Source organism: Castanea sativa, chromosome 3 (assembly GCF_040712315.1).
Source record: "Castanea sativa cultivar Marrone di Chiusa Pesio chromosome 3, ASM4071231v1".
Taxonomy (NCBI): Eukaryota; Viridiplantae; Streptophyta; class Magnoliopsida; order Fagales; family Fagaceae; genus Castanea; species Castanea sativa.
In genome coordinates this window covers 8,500,078-8,519,706 of record NC_134015.1, presented here as the reverse complement: position 1 = coordinate 8,519,706, position 19,629 = coordinate 8,500,078, and the positions used below count along the sequence as shown (strand labels likewise).

General features: G+C 35.1%; 1 protein-coding gene across 1 annotated transcript in view; it reads right to left on the bottom strand.

The window, feature by feature from the left end:
- Positions 1-1,990: 1,990 nt before the first annotated feature.
- The window catches only part of LOC142627734 (uncharacterized), a 52,924-nt gene continuing 35,285 nt past the window's right edge, over positions 1,991-19,629 (bottom strand). Inside the window, exons 2-3 of the mRNA XM_075801598.1 lie at positions 2,404-2,583; positions 1,991-2,289 (exon numbers count right to left, since the gene is read on the bottom strand). Coding sequence (XP_075657713.1) covers positions 2,128-2,289; positions 2,404-2,583 — 342 coding nt within the window. The 3' untranslated portion in view covers positions 1,991-2,127. The remainder of the gene's footprint in view (positions 2,290-2,403; positions 2,584-19,629) is intronic.

The following is a 19,629-nucleotide window of genomic DNA, read 5'->3' as shown; positions in this document are numbered from 1 at the left end:
TAGATTTCAAGCTATTTAGCCAGAAAAAAAGAGCACCAATTCCCCCCGGGCAGCGCCACTTACCAATTCACTGGTCCCTCCAACTGTGGAAACGCGTCAAATTCTACAACCTGGCCTGGTGAGTGATGAATAGGGGGGACCAAAAAATTACAAAAACCTACGACAGAAACAGGGAAAGCTTGTGGATATGACTTGAAGACTAAAATCAGGGGCAGAACCAAGTCATTAACAGTGAAAGTCAGCCCTTGTTCTCACCGTTTACCTTTTAGTCTTTCTCCTAGCTTCCACCATCCAACACGTTAGCCAGCCATGCTAAACTTTGTTTCATTAAATATAAAATTTTCTTTATTTTTTTTTAATTATTTCTAATTTTTCATATATAGCAGCAATGGGGTCCTTCTGAACGCAAGCCAGGGTAGTTCTGATTTTCAAAAAAATGTATATATACCCTTGCTAAAAAGATATTATATGCTAAATTAATTTATTTTAGCTACTCTAATGAAAATTCTGAACATCTTGACTTGATAATTACAAAAATTTGGGTTCAATAAAAATAAGAGCAGTGCTATTACGTTCATAATATTTTCATAATAATTTCACAACAAATTTTATGTGGTAAGCCGTTATTGATTATAATTTGGGGCAAATACTAATATTATTTTTTTACCCACTAATAACAGCTTTTTGCATACGATTTATTTTAAAAATATTGTAAACGTAACATTACTCCAAAATATTACCCCCAAACATAATTCTTAATCCTTTTTTTTAAGCTTAAATAACAACAAAAAATATTAGCCCAAATAACAACAAACACAAACCAAACAAAAACAATACAAGACCAAACAATAGCAAGTGAAAAAATTATTAAACAAAAAACCTATTATAAAACAAAAAGATAAAATTTATAGTTCGTTCAACTTATTCAATAAAAATAATTTTTAATTCATCTTTCCTTAAAAAACGGTACCAAGAAAAATATTGTGATAATTTAAATTTCTTATTGATCACCGTAAATAAAATTCTTAGAGCCACCGCTATACAACAACCACCATTTATATATAGTTTATTCCTAATAAAATGACTAATTTTACCTTAGCCGTGAACTTACGCAACCCTCCTCCTTTTCTAGGACTTGGGATCGGCTGTGAACTAAATATATGGTACTAAGTACTTGCCTTCTACCCTCTAGTAGTTTAGTCTCCTCTCTTCTCGTCTTTATTCTATTTAGATGACAACTGACACGTTATATATATATATATATATATATATATATATATATATATATATATATATATATATATATATATTATCAATTTAGATTAAGGTCACTGACCTAACTTGTTTATTACTTTTTTTTTATTAGTTTGAGGTCTTTGGACTTCATTTGGAGGCTTGAAATAAGCAAAAAAAAATTGAATTTTCCTTTATAGTATAAAATCTTTAGTATTGTTATGGGATTGGGATCTTAAGATCCAAATTGGTATTCCACGTAGATTTCACTTTAGTAGAAATCTTAGTGAGATTCTAGACATTTTAGAGATATAGGATATTAGGATCTTAATATTCTAATATCCGGATCAGGATATTGATAACTATTATGCCCATGATTGGGAGTTTTATTCCCAATATTTGGATTAGAATACTGATAACTATTCTTAAAAAAAATTATTTTTCTTCTTTTTTCTCAAAATTAATGAACTGGAATTTTTTTTTCTAAAATAAATCAGTCAAACACATTAACTAATATAGATGAAAAATTCATTGAGTAAGGTTCAAGTGGGTCAAGAAAGTAAATACACCTATGAGCTCATTTTCTTAATTATTAAATAAAAAAACTAATAATAAAAAATCTCATCAAATATATCTTAACACACGAGCAAGTGGAGAAGAATTTCATCGATTAACCCTAATTAGCGCAAAACTTACTCGTGCTAAAATTTTATCAAAATAAAAATATCATTTCAATCATGGGTTGAAAAGTGTTTGATTTTGTAGATACCTTACAAAGCATTTATGTTTACTCGTGCTTAAAAAATGATACATATGTAGCATGTAGCCCTTTAGATACAAAGATTTTCACACTTACTACATGAAGGGCAGCCAGGAAATTAGATTTCAAGCTGTTTAGCCAGAAAAAAGAGCACCAATTCCCGCCTGGGCAGCCCCACTTATAAATCCAACTGCGGCCCCTATCCCCAACTGAGAAAAAATGCTGTTAGGCTTCTGCTGAGGCTGCATCTGCGGAGCTGCGTGCCCATACGGCCAAGCTGCTTGCCCATATGGTGGCTGAGCTGCGGGCCCTGCGTGCACATACGGTGGATATGATGGCTGAGCTGTGTACCCATACGTTGGATATGGTGACTGAACTGTGTGCGCATACGATAAAAATGTTGGCGTAACTGCTTGCCCATATGGTGGCTGAGCTGCGTTCCCATACGCTGGATATGATGGCTGAGCCGCGTGCCCATACAGTGGATATGTTGGCTGAGCCGCGTGCCCATACGATGGATATGGTGGCTGAGCTGCGTGCCCATACGCTAGATATGTTGGCGGAGCTGCGTGCCAATACGCTGGATATGGAGGCGGAACTGCATACCCAGAATGTGAATATCCACAATAACCTGGTTGTTGAACATCATGTGCCACCATCTTCTGCAAACAAGTAGGAGTTTTGAAGACAAATTTAGAGGGTTTTTTTTTTTTTTTTTTTTTTTTAGGAAGGACAAAATTTAGAGGTTAGTCCCTCTGGCTTTGGAAAGTAAAAATATATAGAGAGGGTTTGGATACACGTCTGCGTCTGCGTCTAAAGCATTTCGCATTTTTTTTTTTAAAGACCAGCGCTTAGTGCACTGTTCATGGGACATGAACAGTGCACTAAGGCATATAAACAGTAAGAAAAGAGTAAACAGTAATTTTTTACACATTTAAAAATTATTTTGCTACAGTGTTTTCAGTTTTCAGCAATAAGTTCTATCCAAACAGACCCATAGTATTAGTGTGCGTTTGGGAAGCACGTTTTGCATTTCCTTTTTTTTTTTTTTTTTTGAGCCAAAAAATTTGACTTTTCTTGTGAACAATGCGTATCACTGTTTACGGACTCACAAATTTTATTTTTTAACAACTTTTTCATTAAAAATAGGTCCCACAGTACTATTCACATATTAAAAAATTATTTTGCTACAGTGTTTTTCAGTTTTCAGTTTCAGTTACATCTAAACGGACCCTTAAGCTTGGTCTAAAGAGACGATGATCGCTTAAGGTCAATTAAAGCGTGTGCTTTACGTCATTTAAAAATCAAACCTTATATTCAAACTAAACCCTAAAGTTTATAATTATTACAAATTGAATTTTTTAATTTCCCTGGTTTTAAATGGAACCATAAATTTATAAATTCGCATAATTAAACCCTTCACTCAAACCTCCAAATCAAAGTTTAAGATTTAAATATAGGGTAATCAACCTCTCACACAATTTACTTCGCATCAATTTTTCACATTTTAAACACACAATTGACAAAACATATATACATTAATATGCTATCAATTCTACTGCTCAAACTCTTCCCCCTAAACCCCCAAGTATTTCATGCATGAGAATATGTCAATTGGGCCATAAGGTCTTGACCATTATTCTTACTTTTAAAAATGACTAATTCAATTTATGGTGATTGAATTAGATTTCTATTAATCCATTTTTTTTCCTCAATGCTAAAGTTATAACAAATTATATTACAAAAAAAGTTTACACATGATGTGATAATAAATATGATTGGTTGCACTTGAAGAAGATATTACATTAGTTGATTCTCAAGAAAAAAAAAATTACAAGAGTATTTGAATGTTGCTAGAGCTAAATATTACAAATTTTACAACTTGAGACTTACAATAAGACGTATCACCAATTATAAAATGTGATTGAAAAATGCATTTATTAGAGTATTGAAGTCTATTAATCATATTTATTGTTACATCAATTTGTAAATGTTATGTAGTAAATTTATAGTATCAGTGGCTTCTAATTAATTTAATTGGTAAAATCTCTTATCGTTGAATAATAGATTTAGAGTTCTATTATCGTTTACATCAAAAATCAATTGGTATCTTGGTTTATTGTAAATGACAATCAGCAAGAGTAAATGTCTTATGATGAAACTCTCTCTCTAAAAAACAATTATAGTATCTCTAGCATTTTCATGTTTGTTTTATAGTACTTCTTGTAATCTATTTGTAAAACTTAAGTATTTAAATTTTTATTACTCTTAAAACAATTTGTATTACATATTTCCAAAGTTACTCAAGTTTTTTAGCTTTCTAAAATGTGGAGGAAAATATCTCAACTAAAAAAAAAAAAAAATTTAAACCTTGTTGCCTTACATTTAGGGCCTTTCTCTAGTAGGGCCTTTAGGCCTAGGTCACCCTGTGTGGACATCACCTTTTTACATATTAAAATGTGTATATTAGCTTAAGCAATTGTATATATTATTTATAAGAGTGTGTGTAAAAGAAGTGTGAAAAAATATTTAATAGACTGCAAATATATTGATACGATTTATTTGAAACTTGTGGAACTATAGGACTTGAATTTAGTGTTATTGTAACTTTCGAAGAAAAAAATACGTCAAGAAACTTCTCTGTAGTTTCTCTGTAGTTTATATGAAACTTCTCTGTAGTTTATAGGACTTGAACTTGTGGAACTATAGGACTTAAATTTAGTTTTTAATTTGAAACTTTCGAAGAAAAAAATAGGATTAAAATGTAAGTTACCTGTAATATTAAGAATATTTTCTTTTGAGATATTTCGTGACACGAACAAAGAAGGTTCATCACTTCATCGAACTTGATTCTGAGTCTAAATATTTAGGATATCAACTTCCTAGACATTAAGTCTATGGATTTTGGTGTATCAGAAACTTCTCTGTAGTTTATATGAACAATGAAGTTTTTTGTGGTAAATTTGATATCTGAATGTTTCCCAGAATTCATTCAGAATCTCAGATGCCAAAAAAAAAAAAAAAAGTAAACAATTTTGCACTTTCAACCCAAAAAAGTAAAACCCAAAAATAGTTAAGAAAAATTAATGGTTCTAGTGTTGAAGCAAGACTTTAAAGTTAATTTATTTTCTACCAATGAAATCTTGCAAACGATCAAAAAGGTCCGCTGAAGGATAACCGGCTTAGCTTCTGATCAACTGGATAACGTTTTTCCTTCATAATTCTGTACAAAGTTTATAAAACACCATTAATGATGACCCTAGCTAGTATTGTACCAACATCTGCCGAAACTAAAAGCGTCAAATTCTACAGGGTATATATATTGTTAACCCCAATATCAAAATTACTTATTGAGTTAAATTACAGTTTTAGGAATTAAGAAATTAATAAGAGAAAAAGACAACCAAGTCGGGTTAGGCCTATATATAGTTTAGAACATCGAGTACAAATCACAATTTTAGGATTGCACATAATTTTTTTACTTTCCCAAAAAATAGATGTACATGTAATATTTTTCAAATATATTACATAAAGCATTTTTTAAAAATCGTGATGTCAAATTAAAGTTTCAGTCACTTTTTCATTTATGTGTAAATAAATGTATAATAGTTTCTATCTAAAACAAAAAAAACCAATGCTAAATGTGGGTCTAACAGGTGCCATAAGAGTTTGGAATTCACTTATTTTGTTGAAACTGAAAACTTTTTGTTAAAAATAATGTAGATAAAGGTATAAGTTAACTAAAATAATACGGTAAGATTCATTAATAATACCAAAAAGTACAATGGGACCTATGAATATTAGTAAAAATGAATTGAATAGTGAAATAAGTTGGCAAAAATAATACATGCCAAATAAATGTATCTCATGATTTTAAAAACTGGTACAGTCAAAGAACTGAAATAGAGAGTGATTTTCGATTTTATAATTAGACCGATGGTTGAACCGATGATGTCATAAATAATTAATTAATAATTATAAAACATAAATAAATAAATAATTTTATAACTATAAATTAAATAACAGTAAAACATTAAGAAATAATGTCCACAATATTTTCATAATATTTTTACAATAAAATCTTACTATTACTAGTTATTATTATTACGACAAAAAAATAATTTTAATGTTAAGTTTAAATTTGAACCAATAATAATTAATTACCTATAATTTATTATAAAAATTTTGGGTACATATCATCCCTTAATTTGAAACTCATGTCAAGCCCACTACAAAAATTATTTTAATTATTCTTTCATTTTTCACATAACAAAAAGTCACCGGTTGAGTAACAATATCCTTAACTTGATATTTCTTTTCCACCACATATCCTATACCTACCTTTACACGTTGAAACTTCTCCTACCACATGTTTTGAAATCATACATCCATATCTTTATTTAAAAGCTCTGAACTAGTTTCTCTTTTTCCTTTTTTCTAATTTTCCATCTCTTTGCTTCGGTACTCTCTCTCTCTCTCTCTCGTCAATGTATGGGCATCAGTGCAGCTCTGAACTAGTTTCTTCTTTTTACTTTTTTCTAATATTTCATCTCTTTGGTCTTTGCCTTCAATACTCTCTCTCTCTCTCTCTCGTCAATATATGTGCATCAGTGCATGAGCAAGTCTACAAGAGCAGCAACAAAAACTCTTAAACTGAAGCGGACAGATTGACATTGTACCTGCATCTCTTTGGTTTGGGCTTCCTCGGTTCTTTCTCAACTGTGTCAACTTATATATAGAGTCCGTTTGGGTAGAACTTATTGCTGAAAACTGAAAACATTGTAGCAAAATAATTTTTAAATGGGCAAAAAATACTGTTCATTCCAGAAGTTACTGTTCATTGGCCTAAAATCACTGTTTATGGCCAATAACAGTAACAAACACGCGTTGAAAAAAAAAAAAAAAAAAAACGTGGACGCAGCTGGAAAACGCTGAATCCAAACGTATTCATAGTAAATCTAATGTCTTAGCTAGGCTTCACAGCTTTATAGTTAACAGTATCTTCGAAGGCAAAATCTCTCGTTTTCTTAAATTTGAAACAAAATCTCTTATTCTTTTAATTTTTTGTCAGAAACACAGTGGCTGAAGCGTTAATCGACAAAGCAGCGTAGAACCGGTTTAATCGTACCGGTTTTCGGTTTTTTCATTTAACCGGCGGTTTTTTCGGTTTTACCGCGTTTTCCTTCATTTTCGATTTTTAATAATAATCGGACCAAATTAAGGTTCGGTTTCCGGTTAAACCGGCCAGTCCGGTCCGGTTTACTTTTACTTTTTGTATTTTTGTTTATTTAAAAAAAAAAAAGAAGAAATTCAACTAGTATGCGCTTGAAAATTGAAATTAAAGCTACAACTGTGCCCACTTTTTTGTGTTTTTCTAATTAGAGTGAGAATTGGTTCCAACTGTCATCATTTAGATAGGTTTAATGTAACGAGACAGTGGACCCAATTAAGTCTTCTTATTAATAAAATGACTATTTCTTTAGCCATTATTAAAGACTTATAGCAATAGACTTATTCCTTTGACTAATCCAAGTCCGTTGTATTTTTTTGGGACTAAAGATGAAAGGATAAAATGTTGAACGTATTTATCTTCCTCTGTTTAGCTTGCAAAAGAAAAGAGAAATTGAAAGAAAAATAATTATTAATTTTACTTTCATGTCCTAATGAAATAGAGAGAATAACAAATAATCAACTTGTGAAGTTTTCTCTCAATTTCCGTTCAAATTGGGCAGACACAAATTGTGGGTGTGAATGATATGAGTTTCTCTCATTTTTGCCGTCTTTTTCTCTCCTCTCCTGTCAACCACAAATGAAAAGATTACCTTGTTTTTTTCTCTTCTGTCATCTTTTCCTTGGATTGAAATATGGAGAAATTCTGGTACGAACCAAGTGTATATAATTTGAAAATTAGAAATTCACCTTTATTCTCAACATTTAGATATCAAACACATTTTTTTTTCCAACTTATTACCTGTTTTACTTATAGATGCCATGAATGAGAAATTGGATAAATTTATACTGCTCCTAGGAAATAAGTCTGATTCGGTTGTGGTTTCTGGAATTATGAGAATTTTCGAGTCTGTTACACATGAGATCAATCACCAGTTGAGACCATTTGCAGATCGGTACTTCAGCAACAAGGAGTATAGCAGGTTACCAAAAAAATCAACTTATATTATTGAATGAGGAAAATTATTGTCTACCTACATTAATAGCAGATTCCATTATAAATTGAATAATTCATATGAGAGGAAGGTGTACGAATAATTCTATGAGCTTCCTCTCTTTATTAGTTCTAGGTGGAGTATGAGATCTTGTGTTTAAGACCATGAAAAACTATAAAGCCACATGTATTTTGTATGTTTAAAAAAAAATCTGATTTTACATGGACCTTACTGGGTTCTTTGTCAAAAAAAAAAAAAAAAAAAAACATAGTAGGTGTAATAATTAATAGTTTCTCAAAACAAAAGGTGTAATAATTAATAATTTTTTGAATTAAAATATTTTAAAAAAATAGGTGAAAATGCATTTTTGGTCCCTACATTTTGGGTTAATTCTCATTTCGGTCCAAAAATTGATTTCTTTGCTAATGTCATCCTAAAAAAAAAGAAAATCGTTTTTAAAATAGTCCTTTCCGTCAGGCTAGAAACGGAGAAATCCTACGTGGCTAACAGAATGCCCTGTTTGCTGATGTGGCGCTGACGTGACTATTAAAATATTATAAAAAAAGATTATTTGGCATATTTAAATGCCATGTCAGCATTTTAATTTTTTTTAAATAAAGCCACGTCAGAAAATTTATATAAAAAAGAAATTAAATTAAAAAAAAAACCTTAAATCTAATTTAATTAAAAAAAAACTTGTTTCTCAAAAAAAAAAAAAAAAAAAAAACTTGGTGTTCAATGTTCTTCGTGTTCTTCCCCATCAAACCCAGGAAGAACTCAAACCCACATGCCCAGAAAACAAACCCAGCAACCAAAACAAAAACAAAAACCCAAACCAACAGCACACTACACGGCCAAACCCACAAATTTGACCACCACTTCCACCGTCGACCACCAGCCACAACCCCAAACCACAACAATAGAAAAAAAAAAAAATCAACCACAACAAGAAATCACCACTTCTTCCTCCACCACTTCTCAAGAAATCACCACCATCCACAGCAAGAAAAAAAGAAGAAAAAAAAAACCCACAAACCAAATCAACCAAATCGGACCACGACTCCTACGATCCACGCTCCGACCCATGAACAATCAGACCCACGCTTTGATCCACCATTCGATCCACGCTCACAACTCCTTCAATCCACGCAGACCCACGAAGAGAGAACAAAGAACAGAGAAAGAGGGAGAGAAGAACAAGCCTTTGCAACATTGGGTGCTGGGTTGGTGGGTTTGGGTCTTGGCGAGAATAGAGAAAAGAGGGAGAGAAGAAGAAGCCTCTGTGACGTTGGGTGCTGGGTTGGTGGGTTTGGGTCTCGGCGAGAACAGAGAACAGAGGGAAAGAAGAGAGAGCAAAGAAAAGAAGTGAGAGAGGAGAGATAAGAATAAGCCTAAATTGAAATAGCTCCTTTGCTATGGGATGATAGGTGTTGGTTTGTGTTTGTTCTTTGGTTGTTGGGTTTGAGTTCTTCTTGGGTTTGATGGGGAAGAACACGAATAACAACTAGTTTTTTTTTTTGAGAAATAAGTGGTTTTTTTTAATTAAATTAGATTTAAGGTTTTTTTTTAATTTAATTTCTTTTTTATATAAAATTTCTGACATGGCTTTATTTAAAAAAAAAATTAAAATGCTGACATGGCATTTAAATATGCTAAATAATTTTTTTTAATAATATTTTAATAGCCACGTCAGCAAACATGGCATTCCGTTAGCCACGTAGGATTTCTCCGTTTCTAGCCAGACAAAAAGGACCATTTTACAAACGATTTTCTTTTTTTAGGGATGACATTAGCAAAGAAATCAATTTTGGGACCAAAATGGGAATTGACCCAAAATGTAGGGACCAAAAGTGCATTTTCACCTAAAAAATATACATGTTCCATATGCACATCACAATTATAAAAAGAAAAAATCATGAATATATATATATATATATATATATATATATGTATGTATGTATGTATGTATGTATGTCACTACAAAAAAAAAAAAAAAGTCTTATAGCCACGTTTTTAAAACGCAGCTATAGCTCCTGAAAATGTGGCTATAGTACAATTCAGCCTATAGCCGTGTTTTTTTTAGCCGTGGCCTAGAACCTGTAACTATAGGCCTAAGGGGTTTATAGCCGCATTTTTAGAACCGCAATTATAGGACATACTCTAGCCACGTTTATTAAAAGCGGCTATATGGGACAACTATAGCCGCGTTTTAAAAACGCAGCTATAGTTTTTTTTTTTTTTTTTTTAATTTTCCTGGCCAGATGGCAAATGCATTGGATATATACGTATATATGCCACTTCTATAATTTGTGTTTTGTACTATAACAACAATCCAGAAATATTATATGTACGACAATCAGGAGAATCAAATAAAAAACTAGCTGAACAACAAAACTTTAAGATGGACAACATGCAAGCCATGGCACAATGGACAACATTTCATAAGCATTCACACAAGCACGATATTATTGTCACACCCCAAACCCAATCAGTGCATAGAGCGCTAGAATCCTCAAATTTTCTGACCTATATATAAAGTAAAATCTTCCCAACCACAACGATAATGAATTCTTCTGACCCAAAGGAGGTTCCAACAAAAACAATCCATTTCTATTGAGTCTAAATTTCTCATAAACTTTTATTACATCCATAATTCTCCAAAATAAAATATCCTTCACAAAGACACAAAATTAAAATTCCTTAAACATACAATTAGAGCTCAATGGTAAAAGTTCTAATCTCATGAGGTTTTGTGACATTACAATAACCCCCCTTCCTGTTTTATAAGCTAGACTATGCAATAGCAAGAATACTATCCTTTTGAGTAAAAGAAGGCAAAAAAAAAAAAAGGATAGTTTCTTCTTTAGAAAATAAAAATCCTGTTATTGACACCATTGACCCTTTTTGTTGTGACAACAAAGGCCATTGTAATATTCCATACAAGGAGGGAGGCCATTATAATTTTCAAAAAACCTACTTATCAAAAATCTAATGATAATTTTCAAAAAAGAAAAAAGGGTTGTCTGATTGAAGTAGGAAATTTTATGTAAATATTCGATAAAAGATATTAGCACTGTATTGAAAAAAAAAAAAAAAAAAAAAAAAAGGCAGTATATTTCAGGATGGAAAGATTGCCAGATAACTCATAGCAAAGGGTGCATACAAACAAGCAATATTGTTCCAAGCCTCCCCGTTATCAGGATCAAGTTGAACAGCATGAGTAAATCCATCCAGAGCCTTCTGAACATCTCTAGCTTGTAACAAATTATTTAGCAATAGATTCAAAAATTTCAAATAAATTGAAGAATATAATGCAAGGAAAAATCCCTTAAATAGAGAATTTAACACAATGCAAATCACATAAGTCACCTTCAAACCAGCAGCCCCAAAGGCAAACCAACCATATGGATACAAAGAATTCAAGGCCATCGTAGATTCCATGAAACATTATAATCATAACGAAATTTTTGTAAAACCAAATCAGCCATGAAGTACACATATTATCATCAGTACTAAATAACAAAAATCATATAGTAGAAGCCATTAGAGGAAACTTCCCAAAGGATTTTACATGTCTGATAGTCCCCTCTATTGTATGCATTACGAGCAAGAGATTGCTGACAAACAAACTCGATAATATTAACATAAAGTCCACATAAAAAACATATTTGAAAAAGGTTGATAGCAAAAAATGGAATCACCTTAGCTCTAGCTGACTTATCGTTTGAAACTTCCAGGGCTTTTTGGTAGCAAGCATCATCATTTGTAACATCACCCAATGAATACCTAAGAATAATTTTTAAGCAAGTAAGATATATTTGCAAACCCAAAGGTAAATTTTAAGCAAGTGAGATAATTTTAATAAATAAACAAATAAATTTTACGGCAAGCTATTTTAGTTTTAGCATTATTTTGAGTCATGCAAATAGCACTACTAAATAAAATGTTAAGCGACAATAATCAACACCACAATAATAATAATTTAGATCCCTCTTGATTAAAACATGTTTTAGAAGTAATTACCAATAAGATTCCAATTCCACTTGTGTTTTCCTATTTATTCTCTCATCACCTAAAATAATGCATTCGGAAAATACCTCTCTTATAAAAATCTAAAGAAGCCTTTTATAGATAAGCTGATATGTATGCAGTGAACAAGAATATATAAAACTGACACAAACAAGAAAGCAAGCTGATATTCCTATGAATAACCAAGTGATAAGCAATGGACCAACCTTCTTCCATATGATACACATATTTTAATGAAGTGTCATAATTTTGTATTTGACTTTAAATTATTGAATTATTAATCTTATTAAATTAATTCAGTAGCAATCCGTGATTGATTGCTGATTTAAATGAGCACCTACTTATCTCTCTCTTTTTTAATTTTATTTAATTTTGTTTTTTTTTTTTGGGTTCAATAGTTTTTCTAGTTTTAATTGCTAGCAACATATCATTGTAATAAAATCTTCTAGAAGTATTACCACTGCTCTTCCTTGGTGCGGTGGTCACTCTACAAGTATAATTGCTTGTGGGGGTGTGGGGGGTAAGGGCTGGAGTTCAAGTCTCCAGTAGGGAGCTCCACACAAATATACACTTAGATTAGGTTAGAGTAGAAATTCTATCTTGTATCAAAAAAAAATCTCTTAGAAGTATTTGTCACATCATTAAAATAATAAAATTCATGGAAATAAAGAAATAAACACAAAAATATTTAAAAATTACAAATTTAGTGTGAAAAAATCTAGAAAAGCTGAGAGAAAGAGAAAATTGGAAAAACCTAATAGCTTTGAGAATGGAGGAGTGGTGGGGGCAGAGAAGTGGAGGGACTGTGCAGTGAAGGCCATGTGAGAGAACAAGAGGTTGAAGGTGAGGGAAGAAAAGAAAAGAATAAGGGTGAGGTGGCTGAAGTATCTAATGTAGAGATTAGGGTTTTTTTTCTTTTTAAGTTTGTGTATAAAACAACATAGTTTTGTGTTATAAGGAGAGTAAAAATTAAAATGTATTTGGTGGGGTTCGAACTGTTAGGATGCATGCCCTTAAATCATATTATATGATGCTATGTATGACATTATATATGACTTAATGTTGTGATTAATAAAACTGTTTTATTATTATTTAAAAATAATAGTAACATAAATATTGGGACATTATCATATATTCCATGAGATGCATAATATGTAATCCATGTGATTTAGTCACAGAAGAAATAGATCACAAGTTCTTTGTAAACTTAGAATTTTAGTTTGTAGTCAGTAATGAAATTAGGTATTTCATCTGCGAAGACTATAACATATCAACTAAGATGATTTGTCTTGATCATGGAAATGGAGATTTCTAGTTGGTATGCTGATATGTTTTAAGAGTTAAGACATATTGAACTGGACCGCAGTGAGATTTATTATTCTCCTAACGACTGTCAAATGAATAATAAATCTCACGACTTATATTTACATGAATTCTTAATCCTGAGAGAATAATGGACCTGATCATGAGGTGTAAGTTACTTTGATATATCAGGAGTGAGATCTAAAGTCAATGATCAAAACCTCAGTATATTGGGCAGCCACATTTAGTGTTGATGAAACATATATTCTCAAGATGAAATTCATAGTCTCTTAACGGATATATAAAATATTCCATTGAGATAAGTTTAATGGGTTTGGTTATTCAGAGTGTTAGGCCTAACCACTTTAATAAGCAGTTACTAAAGTATATATTTATGAAATTGGATTTCATAAATATATGATGAATAATATTAAAGGATTAAACCAGGTACTCAAGGAGTTAAGATGTAGTAATCTGCAAAATGGTAGTCTATATTCATGATTTTGTATTACTATGAATATTTTATGAAGGGGTTGCATGTATAATAAAGTATTGGAATATAATTTATAAATAAGGCCTAGAGTGCAACTATATTTATATAGTTGTATTAAATTATAGTTAAATATATAGTTGTAAGTGCACAATTGCACCTGGACCCAAGAACAGTTATGGGCTCAGGCCCAATGAGCCTTAAACAATAAGAATTTGTAGAGTGTGGGCTTGAAACCCAGGTTAGAAGTATATGAGGATTAAATGACAAACTAAAGATCGCAAGTAATTGAAAACAACAAGGAATATTGTAACTGGGCCTCCTCGGACGTAAGCCGAGAGCTGTTCTTATATTATATCTCACCCTTTGTCTTTTTTCTTTTTAGGTTACAAAAAGTTCTCTCTCTTTCTGTTTTCAGGTCCCTCCTTAAATACTCCTCTTTTTAATACTTTATACACGTGTTGCCCCAATTCCTCCCTTAGCCTAGATATTTCTTTTCTTAGTGCCTTTGAACAGTAACTAGAAGTTTCCCTTCCACTGTTCAAGTGTCACTTCCCCATTAATGCAGCCAGGGTGGTAGGTGCAGGGTCTTTAATGTGGAAGTAGCAGCCTTTCTTTTTGACATTTCTTCAACACGGTGCTTCGGGGGCGTTCGGGGTTCACCCCTTTAACCATTGGTCTTGACCGTGCCATTCCCTAACCCGTACCATGAAGTCCGGGTTCTTTGGTGTCGATCAGGGGAAAAGCATCCTCGGCTCGGTCCTCGGATCCTCGGCGTATGGGCCGACCTAGAGTATCAACAAGCCCTAAACCCAAGAGTAGGTCGGCCTTCCTTAGCAAGGCCCAATGGCCCATATCCCTATTAAGATATTTTTACTCCCCACAATAGCCCCTCAAAACTCTAATTTTCAACATCCGAGGAGAAAAATAGGGTTTTGATCCGACGAGAACCTGCTCTACACACTTTATAAGTGACGGCACGTGTGGAAATCGTTTCGCGTCCCAGAAGATGACACTTGGCGGTTTCATTTTCGAAAACGCGCGCATTTATTACTGTAAGTTACTCTTTGTCTCCCACGCTCAACGGTGAGATGGGCATCCAACGGTTCTCCTCACTCCACGAAATTTTAGGCGGGACAGACATAATTTTCGAGGCCGCCTTTTCGCACGTCGTGACGCTTCGGGAACCTGCGCCTTCATTTAAGTCATCAGGGATCAATCCCGTCAAAACAACAACAATCATTCTTCACCAGCAGAAAGCCGTGGAAACCCGTACCTTCAACTTTGTAAGTTCTTGCTCTCTCTAGTCTTGACCTTTTCTCCTCGGATACAGTCCTCGGCTACCAATACAATCACTCTCCCTTTTAAAGTTTAGTCTATCGTCTCCCTGTAATGGGAAGATTCAAGTGTCTAGTTGATACCGCCCATTTGGGATGGAAGGCTTTAGAGCCAAATACCATATTCCCGGCGACGTAGGGTTAGAATCTTGCCGGCAACGGCCGTGGCTGGTTCTAGGAAAGAGGGAGAGGTTATCATTCCTATGATAGCCTTCATAGAGGGTGGGATGACCCTACCAATGAAACCCGTAATGAGGGAGTATCTTCGCAACCACCGGTTGTGCCCCGACCAATGCCTTCCAAATGTTTTTAGAGTTTTAGGTAGTGTAGATGCTCTAAACGAGCAGATGAGTTTAAACCTCACATGGCACGATGTCGTGTTCCTATATGAGTCCCACAAACTCTCTAAGGTAGGCTATTATATGAAATCTCGGTTTAGCACCGTTAGGCTAATCTCTGTACGCCCAAATCAAACAAAGGCATGAAGGACGACTACACGATCGTGTACGGGAGCGGCACGACGGCCTCCATTGCCCGGTTCGGTGGGGGGATCCGGGTGCGACACCATAGGATTAATCTCCCCACAACACAACTTCTCCTAACACACACACGAAATGCGTATTTGTATTTACTTAAATTCGTTAAATATTTGTGTGAATCGACCGGGTTTGTTTGTTTTGACGTCTTTTTGCGGATAAGCGGCACGTGCGTCCTCGTGCGAGTCAACGTAACGTTGCCGATCTAAACCGAGTACTTCGCTCCGAGGTATTCGTTAGTGCGGACCTACAACTCCGGGCTGCTCATCTTATTCTAGGATACACCCCCTTTCCAAAGACTTCCGGGAGATAGAGGACGCCATTATTGCCGGCGGCCAGAAGACGAAAGAGGATAAACGTAGCTCGGCCCCATTTTTTGGACGGCCGTGACCTCCGGACGCTCACGACACTATTTTGTACAACCGGCCGATAGCGGCGGTCCCCCTCGCCATACACTCACAAACAGCGTCGTTCCGAGAAGAGGAGGTGTCTTCTTCACACACTCTTGACGACGAGATAGACCAATTCCATCTCGAAGACACCGAGAGACCTCGCGGAAACCGGTTCGTGGTACTTTCCGACGAGGAGGAAGAAGCCACCGAGGCCTGCGGAATCGCGGGGTTTGTAGCTGCCCTTCCCGAGGACGAATCCGTAGAAGACATGGGACGAATGGAGGGTCTTCTCACTAATAGGGCTGCCAAAGTTGCGAGAGAAGAAGAAAACGGGGACGTCCCAAGTTCCCCCGGCTTTACCTCCTCCTCCTCCTCTGGGCGAGCCAAAGCGCCGGCCGAGGATCCCAAGAAGAAGAGAAAGGGGGATAATGACGGGGCGATCACTAAAGACCCCAAGAAACCACGCCAACAACTCCCACCGGCCCAGCAGCAGAAGCTGGACAAGTGCAAGGGTAGAGCACGTTCAGCTGAACTTGGGGAAATCAGGGATGAGGCTATAGTGCACCGAGCACCGGCCACCTGGTCCCTCGATCTAAGGCTGGACGGCGCTCCTATCTCCTGCCAATCCAGTATAAGGGCAGTTCAACAAGGCCACGCCCACCACCTGGCCGAGGTCCTAGAACGCCCTCTTCTGCTACCCAAGGACATGGAGACCTTGGAAAAGATGGGCCAACCACAACTATTCCTCTCTCTAAAAAGAGACTTAGCACTGGTAAGTGTTTCTCCTTTTAACAATATTTATAAGTAAATTAGTTTTTGTTATTCCTAACTCCATCATGCTTTTTTACAGGCTATTCAGGAGGTCTTTGTAGCTGAAAAGTTTATTGAAGACGCTCGGAAAGTAGCCAGGGCTGAGCTCGAAACTAGGGTGGGCGAGAAGACCTTAGGTACGGCCCTTGCCGAGGACGAGAAGGCGACCTCGGAGCTAGCGGGCGAGGAGAGAGAAGAATGGGGTCGAGTCAAACTTGAAGACCATGAAGACCCGGATAGAAGGACGGCGCAAACTCCTTAAGGAAAGAAATGAAGAGCTCTCCCAAGCTCAAAGGGAGTGCTCGGATGCGAAGAAACAAGCGGCGCTCGATGAAGGAAGAAGCCGGCTCCTTCCAACTCTCTCTTCAAGCGCAAGCGAGGCAAGTTTTGACGAAGGGGTAGCGACCACCGAGGAACAGTGACGAGAGGAATTCGCGGCTTTATGCCGCGAATGCTGTCAAAAAGTATGGGGGAAGCTTTAAACGTAGCGGGAGTTCCCTAGTCTTCGGATTTGAGGAAGTCCGAGAACGTTTGGCTTCCCCTAGAAATACGGGAGATTGAAGAGGCTCCTGCTGCTACTCCTACCCACGAGCCAACTCTTCTGTCCTACCTCCGATGGTCCCACGGCAAATTCACGATCCTACGAGAACCTTCGGTTCCAATAAAGAAAAGGAAGGAGGAGTGGATGCAGAGAAGGACTTGAACCAGATAGTGGAACCCAACGTCCTTCCTACAAAGACAGCGGATAAAGGAAAGCAAGTTATGACTCCTTTTGAGCTAGAGTTGAGAAAGACCAAGGGCACTAGTACCTCTCAGCAAGATCCTCCTCCAACAGCTTAGGATTTAGCTTAGGGCTTCTCTTTTTCCATTCTTTTTTTTTTGTTTTTCAATTATATATTGTAATGTATATTCACCTCGATTAATGAAGAACAATTTCGTTTGCTTTTCACTTGGATTGTGTCTGCTTTTTCTTTATTCTTTATGTATTTATTACAAAAGTTTTCCCATTAAGTCATATCAGAAGTTTCTCAGAGCATCAAAATCTAACTCCAAGGATTGCATAGTCATAACTTTCACATAATCATGCGTATATTATTAAAGATTTAATACAAGGTGACATGGTTAATTCATTTGAATAATACCTCGATTAAAAAAGGAAAGAGGACTTCATATAACAATTAAGCCCTTATAATGCATAACATTGTTTTTAGTAGGTTGTAAGATCTGAGGACCATTCCTTACACAAATTTCCTCAATACGTAGAGATATAAAACTTAAGATCCAAGTTAATAAACAGTAAGGTATTAACATCCAGACACAATCAGAAGTTAAGTTTAATCAAAGCCATAGTCCGAAGATAAATCTTAAGCAATCTTTCGTTTAATTCTTCAAAATTGTAACTGTAAATGATAAGACATCAATTTCCACAAGGTTTGTGGTCTGAGGACTACACTTAACCATGTTTCTGTTTGATTCTTTAAAACAATAACTTCAAATGTTAATTTTCCCAAAGTAGGAGATCCGAAGACCCGACATAACTAAGGTTCTGTTTAACAAACGATAAGACATCAATTTCCACAAGGTTTGTGGTCCGAGGACTACACTTAACCAAGTTTCTGTTTGATTCTCAAAAATTGTAACTTTAAATGTTAATTTTCCCAAAGTAGGAGGTCCGAAGACCCGGCATAACTAAGGTTCTGTTTAACAAATGATAAGACATCAATTTCCACAAGGTTTGTGGTCCGAGGACTACACTTAACCAAGTTTCTGTTTGATTCTCAAAAATTGTAACTTCAAATGTTAATTTTCCCAAAGTAGGAGGTCCAAAGACCCGGCATAACTAAGGTTCTGTTTAACAAATGATAAGACATCAATTTCCACAAGGTTTATGGTCCGAGGACTACACTTAACCAAGTTTCTGTTTGATTCTCAAAAATTGTAACTTTAAATGTTAATTTTCCCAAAGTAGGAGGTCCGAAGACCCGGCATAACTAAGGTTCTGTTTAACAAATGATAAGACATCGATTTCCACAAGGTTTGTGGTCCGAGGACTACACTTAACCAAGTTTCTGTTTGATTCTCAAAAATTGTAACTTCAAATGTTAATTTTCCCAAAGTAGGAGGTCCGAAGACCCGGCATAACTAAGGTTCTGTTTAACAAATGATAAGACATCAATTTCCACAAGGTTTGTGGTCCGAGGACTACACTTAACCAAGTTTCTGTTTGATTCTCAAAAATTGTAACTTCAAATGTTAATTTTCCCAAAGTAGGAGGTCCGAAGACCCGGCATAACTAAGGTGCTGTTTAACAAATGATAAGACATCAATTTCCACAAGGTTTGTGGTCCGAGGACTACACTTAACCAAGTTTCTGTTTGATTCTTAAGAATTGTAACTTCAAACGTGAGAGCTAGCCATAACTTTGAAATATTAATTGACAAAAGCTTATTTGATTAATAATAATACCTTCTAAGATTATTTACATTCCATGGACGTGGTACAACTCGTTCATCTAGGTCAGCTAGCCTATATGACCCTATGCCTGCTATTGAAACAATGCGGTAGGGGCCTTCCCA